At 40.7% G+C, this 17745-nt stretch overlaps 1 protein-coding gene across 5 annotated transcripts in view; it reads right to left on the bottom strand.

Moving 5' to 3' along the window:
- PLEKHM3 (pleckstrin homology domain containing M3) overlaps positions 1-17745 on the bottom strand; it is an 86398-nt gene that overhangs the window by 24885 nt on the left and 43768 nt on the right. For all 5 annotated transcript variants that reach the window (XM_085066194.1, XM_085066196.1, XM_085066195.1 and 2 more), the window contains 2 exons: positions 16189-16382; positions 5995-6058 (listed from right to left, as the gene is read on the bottom strand). In XM_085066194.1, coding sequence (XP_084922320.1) covers positions 5995-6058; positions 16189-16382 — 258 coding nt within the window. The remainder of the gene's footprint in view (positions 1-5994; positions 6059-16188; positions 16383-17745) is intronic.

Genomic DNA, 17745 nt, shown 5'->3' with positions numbered 1-17745 from the left:
TCTTCTCATATCCAAGCAGGTAGCCCTGAGATAATATTTTATTTCTTGGGAAATCTGGTTTCTACGGATGTTAGTCCTGAAGGAATACCCAGCTGGCTCTTCCAAACTATCATTTTATGTGAAGTAGAGCAATGAGCTCAGAGCCCAGTCTTTCACATTGATAACCTGCATCTCCAGTACTGGGCTTTTCATTCTGCACAGCAGAAAATAACGGAAGAAACCTGTTTAGCACAAAGCAGTAGAAAAGGGGCAATTTACATTACTGCTGCTGCTTCTACAGGCTGAAAAAAAATTAAAATATCTCTGGAGATCTCAACTCAAAAGCTCCTGAAAACCACTGGCACCACTATTGGGTCATTTTAAACCTAGTTTCATTCTAAAAAGCCACACTTACCCCAAGTGGCCTAGATTACATATTGACATGGGAAAGGACCACAATAGGACAATAGATCCTGTTGAAAATTCTGGTTTCATGCAGTGCAGGAACCAGCCCTACTATTAAAAATATCTACTAACAACCTTGCTAGATCTCTAGACTTTGCCTGCAATACCTAATTCTGATGAACTTGTTGTCCTGATAGCAACCTGCCTAAATGCTCCCAGCCAGCTCTTCATCCCTGAGCCTGGCTGGCTCTGCCATGCTCTCTGCCTGACCATGAGCCACTCTGAATGACAGCAATCCCTTCCCCAGCAGAGCTGAGGTAAAAAGGAAATGCCAGTAAGATCATTGTCATTACCACTAATTGCAACCAGAGCTGTCAGCATTTTGGGGAATTACACACACACCGGGAATATCAGCTAACCTGAAGCTTCCTGTTCTGTTGAAAGGCAGCTCAGTGCTGGCAAACTCCAGGAAGTGACAGAAATAAATGATGTGCCAGGTACTTTAGGATGACCCTGCTTGAGCAGGGAGGTTGGACCAGATGACACACCGTGGTGCCTTCCAACCTCACCCATTCTGTGATTCTGTGATAAAGGAGCTACAGCCACAGGAAAGTAGGCAAGCCATTTAACTGCTGCTTTGCTATCAGATCTTTTAATATTTATGAAGATGCACATTTTGTGTTTTACCCATCCTAGGACTATTTTCATATTCCTCTGCTAATATAGTTACCACTGTCAATCAGGCACAGGTCATAAAGCATGACATAAAGACAGCTATTAACACTATGCCATTGTGGTCAAAGATGCATCTTCACCTAGTTAATGAAGAGAATTATCTGGTGTTATTATATCGGTACTAACACACTGCAGGACTTGCACCTCTGTCACACATGCTGTGTCAACGTTGGCTTGGGAGTCTGGGGATGTGAATCACTGTTTTCCCAACAGTGCTGAACTCTGAACTGTGGCAGCTATGGCACAGATATTCTGCCTGGCATTTTGCTGCCCGTGTTGACCACAGTCAATTCCCACAGAGAACTGTGACAGACAAATCTTCAGTCATCTCAGCACAGCCAGGCCTGCCCAAAACATAATTCTCCCTCTCATTTGTCACCTCCAACCCCTCAAGCAGAAAAAGGGCTTGCCTAAAATTAAAAGGATCTGCTGGTACAGCTACATGAGTGAACCTCCTTGATAAATAAAAGCTTGAGATGACACAACTTATATTGGATCACTGAATGAAACAAATGACAGCAACAGACCTTCCCACTGACATAACTCAGTTTGCACTAATGCTTTCACAGGCACAGCTATATCCACTAAGGGCAGGGGGGTATTTGTCATGTACCTAGTTCAGTAATGCTTCTAAAACTAGAACAAACCCAACGTACACTAGCCAAACACCATTTTTTCAATCAATATCGCTAACATGCACAGGCATGTGGGTTAGATGCTACATCCCATCCTTTTTATGCATGAATAAAAAGGAGTTCCTGTGCAGGGATACCATCACTGATGGGCTTGGAATTCAACAGGCTGCATATTACTAATCTATACTAAGCATTTATCAGTAATTGTATGAGGACTGAGTTACCAGAAAAGAAGTTTTACTTCTGAAAAAAAAATCAGCAACTAAAAGGCAAAAAAAGCCCACATTTTGCATTCTTTGCTATTGTTGGGACTGATGAAACAACTCGTTTAAATCAACCTAAAGCTTTGCATATATAAAAATACTAGAAAAAGCATCTCCAGTCTCCTCCTTCACTTCTGTCTAGGAGGTCCAATGAAAGTACAGTGTGAGTTAAAAGCCTGGAGAAGTGAAGGAGACCTAATGATTTCTTTGCTGTTCTAAGGCTCTCTAATCCTGATCTAACAATGTATCAAGCTCAAACTAGAACTTTTGTTTCATTGAAGTTCATTTTTATTCCCTACATTTTTGTTAGGGAGCCTTATATGCAGAACATTAATATTTCCCAGCAAGGAATGCTTCTGTGAGACCAACAGTCCACCAAGCCTAAAATGCCAGCAGGGGCTGCAATCAGTGCTGTATGTAATCAGTGCTACAAATGTCAGAGGAAGATGAAATCATTGATTTGTCTGTCAACAGGGGAGACATCTTCCTAATCCCTTCAGTATAGTATGTCTAGTCTGAAATCTCATAATCCCTTTATTTTATGTACTGTAACTGTGGATATTCTCATTATGGATACTTAATCCTCTCAAAGATGATACACTTCTGGCCTCAGTGACATTACTGTGGCATTAAGTTCCTCATGCCCACTGTGTTCTGCAAAGAAGCATTTCCATTAAGGATTTTTATGCATCCCTCACACTCACTGTATGATCTGTGCCATATTATTGTGAGAACAGGGCTCTCCTGTTCATCCTTTCTCTGCACTATAGTTCACATTATTTTAGCTTCATCTGCAGGTAGTCAGGAAAGTTGATCTGAAGTCAATAATGTTTTGATTAAATTTCAACAGATTAGTTTATCTACAATGTTAAAATGGATGATTTATACTACATTAAATCCCTGTATGGACATACACTTTCAGAATGAAAATAGCTTAAATACAATTTATGTCACTTTGCTTCCAAAGTAAATGGAGATAAACCAAATGAAGGCCACTTATATTTTGAATAACAGTATTTACAGTGTTTCAATGTAATTCAACTCTTTTTAAATTCCCATATTTTGTCACTTCATTATTTTCTCCTGAGTGTTCCTGTGTAAATAAGTCTTCAAATTATCATCTTTTTAAACCTTCCATCTTGTTCACAATTTCCACTTTTGACATCCAGTAATTTTTGCCCTTGTGTGGATCCGTTTCATTTTAGCATATATTTTTAAGTTGGTACAACCAGAATGAAGTAATTGCCATGATTAAGAGAGTTTCTACAGTAAGACCATCACAGAATCACAGAATGGGTAAGGCTGAAAGGGACCATAGTGGGTCATGAGGCAGAACAGGCAAGCTGTGGTGTTTGTGCCTTTTAAATCACACTTGGTGTTTCTGCCTGTTAAATCTGAACTCACCTCATCAGTTGTCTCATCTGCTGACACCTCCAATGACACCAGGATTCTGAGAACATCCCATGGGAATGCCCACAGATAGACTTCTGCAAACTTTAATGTAGTCCCTGGGGCCTTGGTCTGCAATGAAACCTTCTGGAGTACAAGTATGCATTTGTGTGCACATACAAACAAAGACAGTCACTTGCTGCCTCTTTGGTTATTCACATCTGCAGTACTAGCATTTGCTAGTGACTCAAGTACTAGCAAAAACCACTGCCTAACCAGGATTTGCAAAAGTTCCAAAACTGGGGCCATTTTGTTCCAATTTTTTTTTTACTCTGCTTTTAACCTCACAGTTAAAGTCTTCCCCACCAGAGCCCTATCCAAATGGATCCATGCAACAAAGCAACAACCATCCTCACACCACCAGATAGTCCAAGTATATACTCTGCTAGATTCATAATATCTAGGCCCTGTTAAGCTTGGAAAGAGATTTAAATTGGATTTCATTTCAGGATAGTATTATAAGCTGCTTCATCTACTGGCAAACAGGCATTTCAACCTTTTTGCAACTAAGACCAGACCCTCCAACCCCATTTTTGAAACTCAGCTGCTTGGTAGGAAACAACCATGTTTTCTAGGATCTTTAAAGGGAACTTGGCCAGGAAACAAATCAGAATTGAGCTGGGACTAACCAGGGTAAAGGTTGCTTATATCTGCAGATTACCCCTCTCTGCTTTTCTAATTCACTCACCATGCCTTATCTTTCCATTAATCTTTAATAAACCTTTTAGTTAATTCCCCAAACACATGCAATCTACATGACAGCAGGATACAGTGCAAAAGCAGTCCATGGATATGAGGAAATAGGCAGCAGCGGAATCAAAAGGAGGGAAAACTTTCAGGATTAAAACTACCCAAACTGCAGGTCAGTGAAAAATGATGAGCAACTGGGAGAAAGCAGCATTAAGGGGCAAAGCAGACAGGAGGGAGGAGCTGTAAAGGGTATTAATATTTATCTGACCATTGGATTCATTCTCTCAAGGGGGCCCTCCTCTCTTTTCCACTCTGCTTCCACTTTGACAAAAACAGGCAATCTGATTTCAAACTTGGAGCCTCTGAAATGTGGAAAACCCTCTCCATGCTGACAACAAGGATATAGCTAGATTAAAAGGCAAACGCAATTTAACCCACCCCAGCAGAAATAGTAATCAAATTATATTGCCTCTAAATATGGTAAGTTTGGGACTGGGGCCCTTAGGGGAAGAGAAGGTGTCTTGCAAATACAAACACAAAGAAACATGTTAAAGGAAACTGCTAAATCAATGCCTGAATTATGACCTCTACCCTCCTTCTCTCCCCCAGGGTGCTTGATAAGCTGCTGATTGCTTCTAAAATATCTACTACCAATGTCAGGAACTGATTAAGCAGCTTAAAAAACACTGGGGGCTAATAGACAGGCCCACCAGGGAGACTGCAGCTCTGGAGTTAAGTAGCTTGCTTTTTCATGGCTTGATTATTAAAGATGAGATAGCAAAACATGCTGAAAAGATGTGAAAATGGTTTAGACCTCAGGCAATTAGCCTTTTTATTTTATATATGGAATCATTTCTACCCTGTGACTTCACCAGCCACCAAAACCCGTATGTTTCCTGCTGTTCTGTAGTCTCCAGCTCTGAGGGGCATCTGAACTCCCTCAACTTAATGCGCCAACTGAACACCCAGAAATGACTATGCTACCCTTATCCTGCAGAAAAGGCACCACTAGAGAAGGGAAACATAGGTGAAAGAAGCTTACATTGTTTTACATGCCACTGGCAATAGCATTAGATTGAACACAGAGGTGCCCATGTCAGCCAGCACATCTCACTTCATTGCTTGCTCCACTGTGCACCTGAGTACTGCAGCACACTCACCTTAGATTCCCTATCCTCCCTTTTCAGCTATTTTTTCCAAATTCTTGTTTAGTCTGTTACATAATAAAATTCTGCTGTTCAGCTAAATGTACTGCAAGATGCTTGCTTAATTAAATCAATATCGATGCAAAGACATGTTTTGCTGGCACATTACCTTTTCCATGGTCACATTTGTCATGGTAACACTGCATGGCTTAGCTCTGTGTAGCAAGCTTGCTGAGGTTTTTTTGGGATTGGGTTTTTTCCCCCTCTTGTCACAATGCTCAGCAGACTTTGTAAATAATCATGTTGCACTAGGGACTTTACAAACTTTAAAATTCCTGAGTAACTATTCTTTCAAGCAAAGAAATAAACACTACATGTCACCTGTAGGCTGAGATTTTAATGAGAATTTATGGAGATGAAAAATATCTCACAGCAAAGTTCTCTTTGCAGACTACAGTTTTCTTTCACAATCTCTTTCCATCCCAGTTTGAGCACTGATGCTCTAGGCTTTCTCTCTCTCATCCCTAACCAATGCCCCAGCTAAGCCATTTTTACACTAAACTACAAACCACAGAGACAATTTGGAACTACAGGTATTTGTGCTATGAATAGCTAGAAGGGAAATGTACCATTAGCACTGAAGGTGAGAACAGGCTTGATGTGTAACAGGTAGAATTAACTGATGACACTTACCTGCTGAAGGTCTGCCAGAGAATAAAGATGGATTTGCTGGAGAAGATACTCTCTGGGAAAGATCCTGAAAAGAGAAAAATGGATGTGTGTCACACCTTTTGACTGGGAAACTAAAAAGTTTCCTCTCTCCACCAAATAACTGCAGAACAGCGATGTCAGAGAGAGAAAAACAGAGATTATATCACCCTTTAAGCACCAACTATTTTACAGCTCCCTGCATGGGCACAACAGTCCCACAATAAGAATAAATTCTGTGCTAGTGTCATTCTCCAACTGTCAGGTCATGTTCTGAAACATTTACAATAGTTGAAACTATATTGGGAAAAAGGTCATGCAGACACTGTTCTTCCAACATAAAGCTGATCGATATCAATTCCCCTTTGCATACAGAAATACATGTATTAGTATAGACTCCATAATGACTTATTTAAGAAAACAGTGTTTACCTGACATAAGCCAAGGTTTCAGGCAAGACCATTGCTTATGTACTGACAGACCTGGTAAGTAAAGCTAAATTACAGGAAACTGAACAGAGAAGAGATGCCCTAATTAGAGTGATTGGCAGTAAAATGAAAAACTGGGTTAAAATAACATTGCAGAGAAAAAAAAGGACATTGCAAAGTTAAGTGGATATTAGCTAAAAAAGTTTATGAAAACCTATGTATCTGCTATAAAGATGTCAGGAAGAGAAAAAGTACGTCTATCTTTGTGTGCACACAGAGAAACAACAATCTGGCCAGCTTCATTTTCCATTCACACGGAACAAATACACCATCACACTCAGGTATCCTGGGAGTGGAGAGTCACAGTACGCTTGTAAAAAAAGCAACTGAGTATCTTAAGAGGTGAAACTATTTCACACTATGCATTCTCTTTCAGAGAAAAATAAAAAAAAGTAAATTAGGTTCCTTCATCTCAATCACACAGTTTTAACGCAATACAGAAATTAAATTCTTTATATTATTAAATGCATGAACAAGGCTCTGGCAAAGACTGGTTTGTAATGGTGGAACTAAATGGCAGTGAACAGAAAGACCACTGCACATGTTCAGAAACACCCCAAAGATAGTGAAAGGTCAACATGAACTTACATGATCTTGATATGAGACTAATGAGAAAGTACACAGTAACTCCAAGAAGAGATTTTAGAAGCTGCAACAACATAACCAACTAAATCACAGATCAACACTACCAAATGCAATCTTTCCACAGAACACTCCATCTAAGAAATAATGAAAACACCTCTGTTCCTTGCACTCCATCAGTTGTCTTAAACAAAGATACTTTTCAAACGTGTATGTCCTGAAGGGACTATGACTTCTCACTGCTGCTAAGGTGGGCAGTACAAAATCTCATTACTTCTTTTGTACTTTTGAAAAAATTTTAAGCTTTATTGGGGTGGGAGGAGAAGAGTTTTGCAAGCAAGGCACTGACAACTACACACCATCCATCTTATGGCACTCTTCTGGGGCTGGACTGTGCCCTTGGTCCTTCTCAGCCACCAAGCATATCCACTCCATCCACCCCATTCTCAGCTGGAATCTCGCTCAGACACTGCCATTTTCCCCTTTCAGCTCTGCAGACTATATTATTGCTCCTTTTACAGTGGACTGTCTTATAGTGCCTCTGTTGCATCACACTTTCATACTACATTTGGCACAATGTCAAAGACCATTGGAAAACAGTCAAAATCCAGACATCAGACAACATAGAAATTTCTCATTTGCACACAGAAGACTTATTAAAAGCTAAGAAGTCAACTCTACACTTTGAAGCATTAGTATTTTTTCAGCTCAGATAGCACTTCTTTTATGAAAATTTACCCACCATTCTCCCCTGATCATACAGGCAGGCACTAAACAGCACGGTAGCTTTGCCAGGAACTGTATTATTTGCTGATGCTCTTACAGCACTGCTAAGGAAAACAATAAGCTAATGAAAGATTTCCTTTTTCAGGAAATAGCCTGAATAGCCCATCAGGCAAAAATTGTCAACAACTAGTATTGATGACTAACATCACATTCCCCTGCCTTCAAGGATGGCATTTTATTTCCTTATTTCCTGCAAGTTCTATCTCCTAGTAAAAAGTGTGCAGGTGAAAAGCAAACTCATGATCAACCAAATTCCTTTGTCAGGCGAGTCTCAGCCAGCACAGACCATGCTGACAAACATCTTTATCCCTGTACCTGTCCCCTTCTTTAAGACATGTTAATTTGCAGCAATAGCTCTGCAGAGCTGGCATCCAACACACCTCCTCCCTTCCAAACCTATTTCCAGGAAAAGAAAGACGGCACCATCCTCCCAGTTTTATGCAAAACACATATATACACACACATATACTCGGCACTCAAGTGAGGGGAGTGATTTTTTCCATTGCTATAGAAACTGAGGCATAAGAAGCCACTCAGCAAGGCCAGTCCAGCTTCAGAAGTGCAGTCCTTCTATTGACTTGAAAAATTAAAATTGGTTCTCTGTGCTGGGCCGCAGAGAAACAGCCAGGCAGCCAAAGCTCACAAATGCAACAGCATTTACAAAAGTCATGAAGCAACTGGGCCAGTCCCTGCATGATTCCCAATACATGCAGACGTGCAAGACACTCCTTCAACACTTGCCCACACCACCATACAGCACACAGCCCCATGGCTGTGAAACTCTGAAACTGCCTAAAAGGAGGTAGCTCAGCCCCATGTCACATAAATGAAATACTTTTACCACACCTGTGGTGACCTGAGCAACTGCTTCAAAAACAGGTCTTACTGTGCTGCATGTCTGCAATTACGTGCTCCTCCAGAAAATTTCTATTAGTTCCATTTGGAAAGAAAACCCAAAGCTCAACAGCTACCTGAATGTAACTGGTGAAGCCACCTCTCAAAGATGCATCTGTTCATTGCCAGTTTTTGTCAGCCTGTAGTGGGTGGGGAACAAGAGTATAACTCTAACACATTTTCAAAACTCAAACACATTTTCAAAAAATGCTCATCATAAAATGCAAACAAATCAGTTGGGACAGGAAATCCATACAGACCAAGCACTCCAGCAAGCAAGGAAACGACTGATGGCCAGTTTCCAACAGTTTGCTTGCCTGCACAGGTTCTCTGAGCCTAATGAGGTCATGGCTTATATAAAGTCTTTTTCAGTAGGAGGCAAACAGGACTAATTCAGAGCCTCTTGCTTCCCAACACGGACACCTCCTCTCATGTGACTAGTAGGAAAGTAGTGTCTATGCCATCTCCATCCCTCTGCAACTGAAATTGTTCAAAGGAAACCAAAGTCAGTAGAGAACAGCAGGCTAGATGGGGCTCACAAAGACACCATGCCACGGCATTAGCACCCAAAGTACTGCAAGGCATCCAGATCAACCTAAAATCACATTCATGTCCAAAAATCTCACAGAGATTCAGAGCAGGCTAAGATAACTACACTTAGGAACACTTCACTAGAAAATACATATTTAGTTTCTGCATGAGGCTGTATGAGGAACTTCGAGCATGCTTGGATTAATACAAGGCCTTGATCCAAAAAGACCAAAACACATGCTTGAATTTTACTTTTCTCTTAATATAAAGGTCCTTTATAAACACCAAATGGGAAATCTCTGATTAGTCATTTGAAAGCAAAATAAAAGATGTCAGTTTTGTAAATCTTTTGACTGATGTGCTACAACTAACTAGATTTTTTTTTTAAGTTGGTCAATTAAAAGTATTCAATAAACAGTGGCCTTTCAGTCAAATCTTAACACAGAAAAGAAACTGGAGTGAACTAGACAGAGGTCAAATGCAAGATGTTAAGACTCATCACAATAAAAACTCAAACCTCTGCAGCTTCAGAATGTGACCTGTGACCCTTGAGAGGCAAATGGCATCAAGTGCACGTCCCACTAAAAGCACCTCCTAAGCTTTCACAGTTTGGAAACTCCCGGACCAGTTTCACCATTGATGAGTCACAGGACTGCTGTGCTGTAAATCCTGCCTACCAGTCAGGGTTTAGCCTGCAATGAACAAACCAAGTTCAATGCTAACCAGCTTCTAGCTTTGCCAGTTACTGTGAACAATGAAATCCAAAGTCTTACTGGTTAAAGGTCTCTAAATTGCTTTATTGTTATGTCCTAGATACAAACACAATCAATGCAAGCAGAAAAAAACCCACACCATCCAAGAGTTTTGGTCTGGATGACTAAAACTGAAAGAAAGAAGTGAGCATTCTCAGTTTCCGATTATTATTCTTTTTTGCTTGATACTTTGTAATCTGAAGTATAACCTTCAGGCAAGACAGAATCAGAAATTTCATCTGTTCCTTTTCAGATGATCTTATCAGGTAAGTATTTGCACAAACAAAGGTTATCTTTTAGTGTCCTCCTGCAAACAGAACTGCTGATAAGACTTTGCTTTCTGCATTTGGATAAAGCGTGTAGTCATGGCGCTTTGTTAGCACTAAGTAATTGCTCTGCATTTAAAGCCTGTTTATCATCAGCGTAGGTAATTTTTCTTCAATGGGTTAAATACCCTGACAGCCCTGCTAAAGCTACAACCAATTAATTTGCCTATGCCTGACACTATAACCAAAGTACAAACGTGATAAGCAGGGAGAACTCTTCTTTTTACAGTGCAATCAAAAGAAATCAAGTTAGTTGCCAGGTGGGCACAACCAAGTCTCCTTTGTACCAAAAAGCCTACTGAAACCTAGTATGTGAGGGGGGAGGGGAAGCTGGCACCACGATTTCATGTGCCAGCCAGGAGTGCCTCGTTTGACCAGGCTGAGAACTGTATGACTGAGCTCTGACTCACAGGGGACGCAGATGCCCCAGTTCTGCACAGCAGCCCATCCAGCCTCCTCTCCACCCCTCTGCAGCAAGCTGCTACACCCACAGCTGGCACAGCACCAGGGCTCCAAGTCCACTTCCTCATCCAGCACAGCTCATACCCTGGCACTGCAACTTACACCTTTCAAGCTACTGTGCCACGCCACAAACTAAAGCAGCTGAAGGCCAGCACATGCTGATTATTGCTGATTATTGTGGTTTTTTGGCCCTGAACAAGGGACAAGAGCCCTCTTTGGTCCCATCCCTGCAGCCATGCACCAGCACCAGCTGCAGCCACGTGCGGAGCAGACGGACAGGACCTGTGTGCACTCTGATCTCACTGAGAGCTGTTCCAATTTTTCAAAGTTTCTATTTGGTTCTAAAAGTACAGAGGGGTATCAGTGAATTGCCAATTATCCCAAATATACAGGGCAAGGTACATAACTCTTGCTGGGTTTTCACTTGCAATTCATTTGACATGGACATTGTCAATTTAAGGTAGAGAACAGCATCAGAGCTGAGGGGGAAAGGCACGATTTTTTCAGTGTTACTAATTCTCATAGTTTTGTTCAAGCTTTTGATTTTGTATTTTCTTGAAAATCTTAGCTCCAGGAAGTTTGCTGGGAGAGAAGAACCCAAACGTTCCAGCCAACAGAAGTTACTCAGGAAAGTAGGGCCTTGGGAAACTTAGTGATTTCAAAGTTAAAAGGCAATAATAAATGAATGAATTTAAACCAAACCAAAACACTAATTAATTTAATTCTTGTGGCATTATACCAGTTTCTTTTTTTTTTTCCCCCTCTAATTCTATGGGTTTATGCAAAAGAGCATTTGTGAATCATTTCACATTCGTGAGGTATGAACACTTCTGGTTATGTTCTGGGAACAGTCACTCCCACATATATTCAGCTGACACTAAGCCCTAGATTTATTAGCAAGCATGTTCAGGTAAGGTATAATTTCATGTTGTTATGAAATTCCCCACGAGCATCCTTATGTTAAAACAGTTACTCTTATCATTCATCAGCAATCCTGAACCAGTTTACAAATTTTCTACTAAAATGCAGTACACCAATTCTCTCCTTTGTGGTTCCTTGAGCAAGGTTACGGTAACATTGTGAAAGACAAGAATGACTACAGATCTAACTCATTAATCAAGTACCACTTTTACTAAAAGCAGAACACAGAGAATTAGAGACACAGTTTCATTTTGTAATCAAAATAGCTTAGATTCCCCAAAAAATTTGAAATTAAGAATACGAAATTGCTCTTTGCTTTTGTCAGGCACTTTAGAACCCTTGCACTTTTCTGCTGGAAGTTCTAATATAAAAACACAGGGATAAAAATGCCACCAGTCATATTTAACATGGTGTCCACATCCAACAGGAACTTGGTTTTAAATCATTATGTTCGTTTTTTTTAAAGCAACCTGATCTCAAAAGGTGAATGGAAACTACCATTGTGAGAAAGATGTAGTATTACTCATCTCTTTGACAAGGAGATACAGGTGTGCCCCCTAGACCGGAAAATGCTAACGTGAACTGAAAGACCCACCTGTCCTCTGGAAGACTTATCATGGAAAGCTCTGGCATGCTCCTCAGCTGGATGCTTACCATGGCAGAGCATTAGCTTGTGCTTTTGACCTTCCCTTGACATGAACAGACAGCAGCACTGCCTCCACCCTGGTTGCTCTGGCACACATCTCATTGCTACAGCTGTTACCTCTAGTTGAAATGAAAGCTCAAATTCCACCTTAACAACACCCCCACAGTTTAGCCAAACACTTTTTGAGATGCTAATTTGCAAAGATCCCGCATACATGGTCACTTCTTCCAAAAGAGAGAAGAGCTGAAGCAAAGGTGTAGAGGTAGTCTGTTTATATGAGTCCCACCAACAGGCAACTTTATTTCAGCTACTGCAATTACTACAGGCATACAGGATCTAAATGAAACAACAAATGGTTTGTGCACACTTCTCTGTGTCTATTTTCTCACCTCTCCTCACTTTGGGTTATTGTTTGGTCTTAACATTGGTTCCCCTCAGGATATAGAGATATCCTCTTTGAATGAGTTTCCCTCTCAGCCTCTTTCCAATCACCCATGCAACAAATTTTCTTCTTCTGTTGGTCTTGCCATTATCTCAGAGCACTGAAATCACATCCTTCTGTTTTTGCCCTGCTCAAACTTTCTTTTTGCAGTTGCTGCTTTCAGAGTCTGTATCTTTGTTCTCCTGCTCTGGAATTTTCCGCTCCCCAAATGGCCTAACCATTGGAAAGAAAGTGGAGAAAACAGTCTCCTTTGACAGTCTGGAGATGACTTAATGACTTTCTGTTGTCCTTGGTCTGAAAGATGACATAGCCCTGGCTTCACATACGTGAGGTATTTGGAGGTATAGTGATTGCGTAAGATCAATCAGGATTCCTGCGATGTGTTTAGACAGGTTTCCCAATTGCCACACAAATATTTTGAAAGTAATCTACTCCTGTGTCAGAAGTGATATGTCTAAGGCCTCACTGTAGGAAGTGACAGGACTCTATTGTTCAGCATAACGGAATTTGGGCTTGTTTCACCTCGTGCTGACAGACCAGCAGGCTCAGCCAGGACCACACGTCTGCAGCACTAGAGGTGTACCTTTAACCTCCTGCTGCTATACAGGAAGACCAAATTAGAGCCTATTTAGACGCTAAGTGATGTATCTAGCACTAGAGTTTTGCTGGGGTAAAACTGATGTATTGCTATTCTGGAGCTGGTAGGCAAATGATATCAGATAGACATGAGTAACAAGAAGGAAACTTTTCCATATAGCTTCTCACCACCCTTGAGATTTACTTACAGAACAAGGGAACTCCAACAAGCACTAATGCACAGGGGAATGTGCTGCAAAACATTTACCATGTTTCACTGGCATCTGTCTAAAGTACCTGGGCTAGCAGCACCTCAACTGCAAGTTTAGATGCACAGCTGAAAGAGCAGAGGGCCCAGAGGGCTCCCCACATGAAGCTCCAAGGTTGAGCTGAGTTACCCTACCCTACAGCAGATATGCAGGCAGCTGAAGATTACCCAAAAAAATCACTCTGACAGTTCCTTGACCTGAAGAATCTTCAATCATGATGAGAACAAAGCAAACCCAAAACAGAACTTGCATCACTCAGCACAGTTTCATGGAATACCCTCATTATTTAATGGACTCAGAGATTCTCACTGTTTCCTTCCCAGCCATCGATTTTACTGACTCCATCTTGTTTGTCTGGGCCATTCATTCATCCTCTCTGCAGGCTGTGGTGGGATCTGTACAGCTCCACTTGAACTAATTCTGTGTTGGCTCTAGGTTTTAGTCCTGTTTGCCTCTGCCTGAACAGCATCCACATGAACAAGGCAACCAAAACAAGTGAGAACTTGTTGAGTAAAGACATTTGAGGCAAATGATGTGTTGCAATACTGAGGTGACAATTACAGCAAACCAGGCATAACAACATCCCTTGTAAAACACGGAGCTCAGCAACAGCCTGGGAGCCTCACATGGCTAACATCAGAGAAACACTGCTGATATATGGCGGTGGAGGGCCTTATTTCACCTCCCAGCCAAGTCCATGTTCCTTATTTTTCTTCCCCCTGCAAATATAAAAGCTTAGAATCTAGTGGAGCAATAGGTGAGAATAAATCACTGTAACTGTCAAAGACTATTTTCATTGTAAGCCTTTGAGCTACTTTAAGGATTTCTTCTGTCTTTTCCTTTCTTCCTTCCTTTTTTTCTTCCTTTCTACTTAGTCACTTGTTTCTTCAAAGTTCACAATGTGGTTTTAGTTCTGAGTTCCCTGCTAGATGCCAAGTTTCAAAATTCTCAAAGTACCTATCTAGGCACACCAAACATTATAAATAACATTTCCACATTTAAGCTAACTGGATCCTGGGCTAACCTGGTTTATAGCCATCTGGAATTCTTCAGAAAAAGTGACTGTAAGCACTGTAAACAGTTTTGTCTTCAGAGAGGACACCAGGAGTTTCCAACTTCATTGCCATCTTAATTTTGTGATCTGGTTTGAAGAGCAAGGTATAGATTTAAAGTAGATGATAATGCAAATAGTATTAATAAAAGGAACATCAGTGTGATCTGCTTTTCCCTAATAAGGAAGGCTCTATCAGTGTCCCAGAGGCAGCAAGGTGCCAATACAATTAATCAGTCTGTTTTTAGTTCTCTGTAGACAGCAATATTAACAGTTTGTTTCAGTCTGTTTATATGGGTCTGACAGGTCTTCAAGATGCTGTATTCACTTTCTTGTGATTAATAGTTATTCACATACTAAGGTAAAGACCAAGCAGAAAAAGAATATTTTTAGAGCAGGACAGATAACTGGATTCTCTCTCCCAGTCTTTCACTTCTAATTAGGAAACAGTACTGAATTTAGGAATGCTGTCTCACCATATTGTTTAAACTCCTCCTTTTCTTGCAACTTGCCCCTGTGATGAGCCAAAGGAAAATTTAAATCACATATTTTCTTTGTTTACTTTTCAGCTGTGCTCTATAAAGTCATCACATTGACAGTGAACGTCTTCACACTGGGATACTAGATGAAGGCAGCAAAGCCATTGGGAGTATTTTGAGCAATAAGTCCTTATAGGAAATGAGCTTTTCTTCCTTCTCATCTCTGCAAACCTCTTGGGGGACATCTGAGGGAATAACTGAGCACCAAAGCCGCCTCAACGGAGACTTCACAAACCAAGAAGGGCTTCTAAAATTAAGTTCACTTTTCATAAAACTCCTGCTTTTACCACAACAAACTCAGTATGAAACACCTTTTGCTGTGCTATGACTATGTATTTTCCAATAAACAATGCAGTATTTCAGTGCAGCCATGTCATGGATACCAGCTGAGCAAGAGACCAGCATAAATCATATGCTGGGTCACATGCCAGGGGACTACATCTGGCCTCTGCCTTTGGCTGAGGTCATATCACAGAGGAGGGCAGAAGTACTGGAAGGGTGCTTAACTCTGGTCCCTCTCATGCTTTGCTACACTCTGAATGTTTCAAAGATCAGTGGCTGTCTCGCTGTGATGCCATGGCAGGGAGCATGAGGTAGCACATCTGAATGAAAATACTCACACAGAGCCAGAAAAGCCTGAGGAGGAGTAAAAGATGCTCACCACAATGTGTGACCCACCCTGGGCTAACAGCTGTCAATAACAACTTCAGATATTCAGACTCTATAAAATAAAATAATTTTCTTTGGCAGAGGATAACCCAGCTGCCCAGGGAAGTCAGATACAAGCACATCTTTCTGAATGGGTAACGCCTTCAGAACTAGAGTCTAAGAAAAAACAAAACAGGCAGCAGCAGAAGCAACCTACCAAGGAAGCCCTATCCTTGTGCTGTATTTTGGCTGTGGTTCTTTCTTACCTTCTACGCAGATCTTCAGCCACTGCTGCTCTGCAGCTGAACAAGTAGGCTCGCAGAGATTTCAGCTGCTGCCTCAGGCGGACAACAGTTGCCAGAGATTCAACATGCTTGTACAACATGGGATTTTCCTGCTGGATATCAATTAATGGCTCCTCATAAACATATTCCAGGAACTCTTTGGCTTGCTTTGATACCTAAAAAATAAAGCAATTTAGTTAGGCTTTTCTCCCAACTCTTTTTAAGCAGATCTCCCCTCTGTGATCAGTCAGCTACTTTATGCATCTGAAAACTTACTCTGTTACCAATTACAAATGGAGACAGAGTTGAGAGAGATCCAACTCTTCCTGCTTATAGCCAAGTCAAACTTTATCAAGCCCTTCAAAATTGAATGTATGTGATATCTGCAGCCACATATGCTTTTGCTGCAGTGCAACATAGCTTACTGGATTTTTTTGAAGTCTAAAATCTTAATAACCATTTTTTTCCCTGTTAGTATTTTTCTGTTTGTTCACAGCTCTCTTTTTGGCAAAAAGCAAGTTGTTGTGCTTTTTAAAATACAGATAAATACAATTTAATCTTACTGGTATTACTCCCATTACTACCATCTGTAAGAAGTTTTTCACACATTTTTCATGATAGTGATAAATCATTTTTCATGATAGATAAATGAATGGGACTTCTGTTCCATTAGAAAAGATACTCCTGTTTCTTGAGTGAAAAGGCCAAATTCCCTCTCATTCCTTATTTCTGCATTTTATCACAGCTGGAAAAAAGAAGATGTGATTACATGAAATGAGCTGCAAATCACCAGAAACCGTGCTACAGAAATACTATTGGTTCCACAATTCACTTAGTCCTCCTGGACCTCTAAGTCAATGTTTACACTGAGACAAGGGAGGGATGAGTTAGGCTAACAAAAGTAGAAAGGGCACACACACCACAGCCTCTTGAGATTTAGGAAGTTATTTCCCTTCTGGTGCTGTAGGTAAGAACAATACACATCCTTATAAATAGCACCACTTCCAAAACCAGCACGAGTAACTAGCTACTGAGAGGGGAAGCTAGCCCCAGATTTAGCCTTTTCACAACATACAATAAAAATCTAAGAAATAATGCCAAGACCAGCCTTCCCACCAATAACTACATAGATAACAAGATGTGTAATTTTAAATGCAGCAGACCATAACTCCACAGGCTCCCCAGGCCCCGAAGCTGTATTAAATATCTCACCTATTTATACTGAACACTCCACTAATTTCTTTTTTTTTCTTTTTTAAATATCATGCATGTACAAAGAACTGTGCCATCTAAGTGGAATCAGAAGCACCTTGGATTTTGTAGAACAAAATTCTATAAACTCCAGACTTACCAAGTTTTTTAAAACTAGCAATGTTGATATTTTATTATGCTTACTGCAGTGCATAAAAAACCTGAAGTTAAACAACCTGCTTTTACAATCATTAACTATTTGACCGCAGTATCTCAGCAAACCCCTGACAATTTTCATATCCATTGTAATTATTAGCCTTCTTCCACCAATTAGCAAATTAAGGCACA

This window comes from Lichenostomus cassidix, chromosome 7, assembly GCF_008360975.1.
Source record: "Lichenostomus cassidix isolate B80296 chromosome 7, HeHo_3.0, whole genome shotgun sequence".
In the NCBI taxonomy this organism is placed as follows: Eukaryota; Metazoa; Chordata; class Aves; order Passeriformes; family Meliphagidae; genus Lichenostomus; species Lichenostomus cassidix.
Note: the sequence above shows the minus strand (reverse complement) of the source record. Positions and strands in the feature narration are given on the sequence as shown.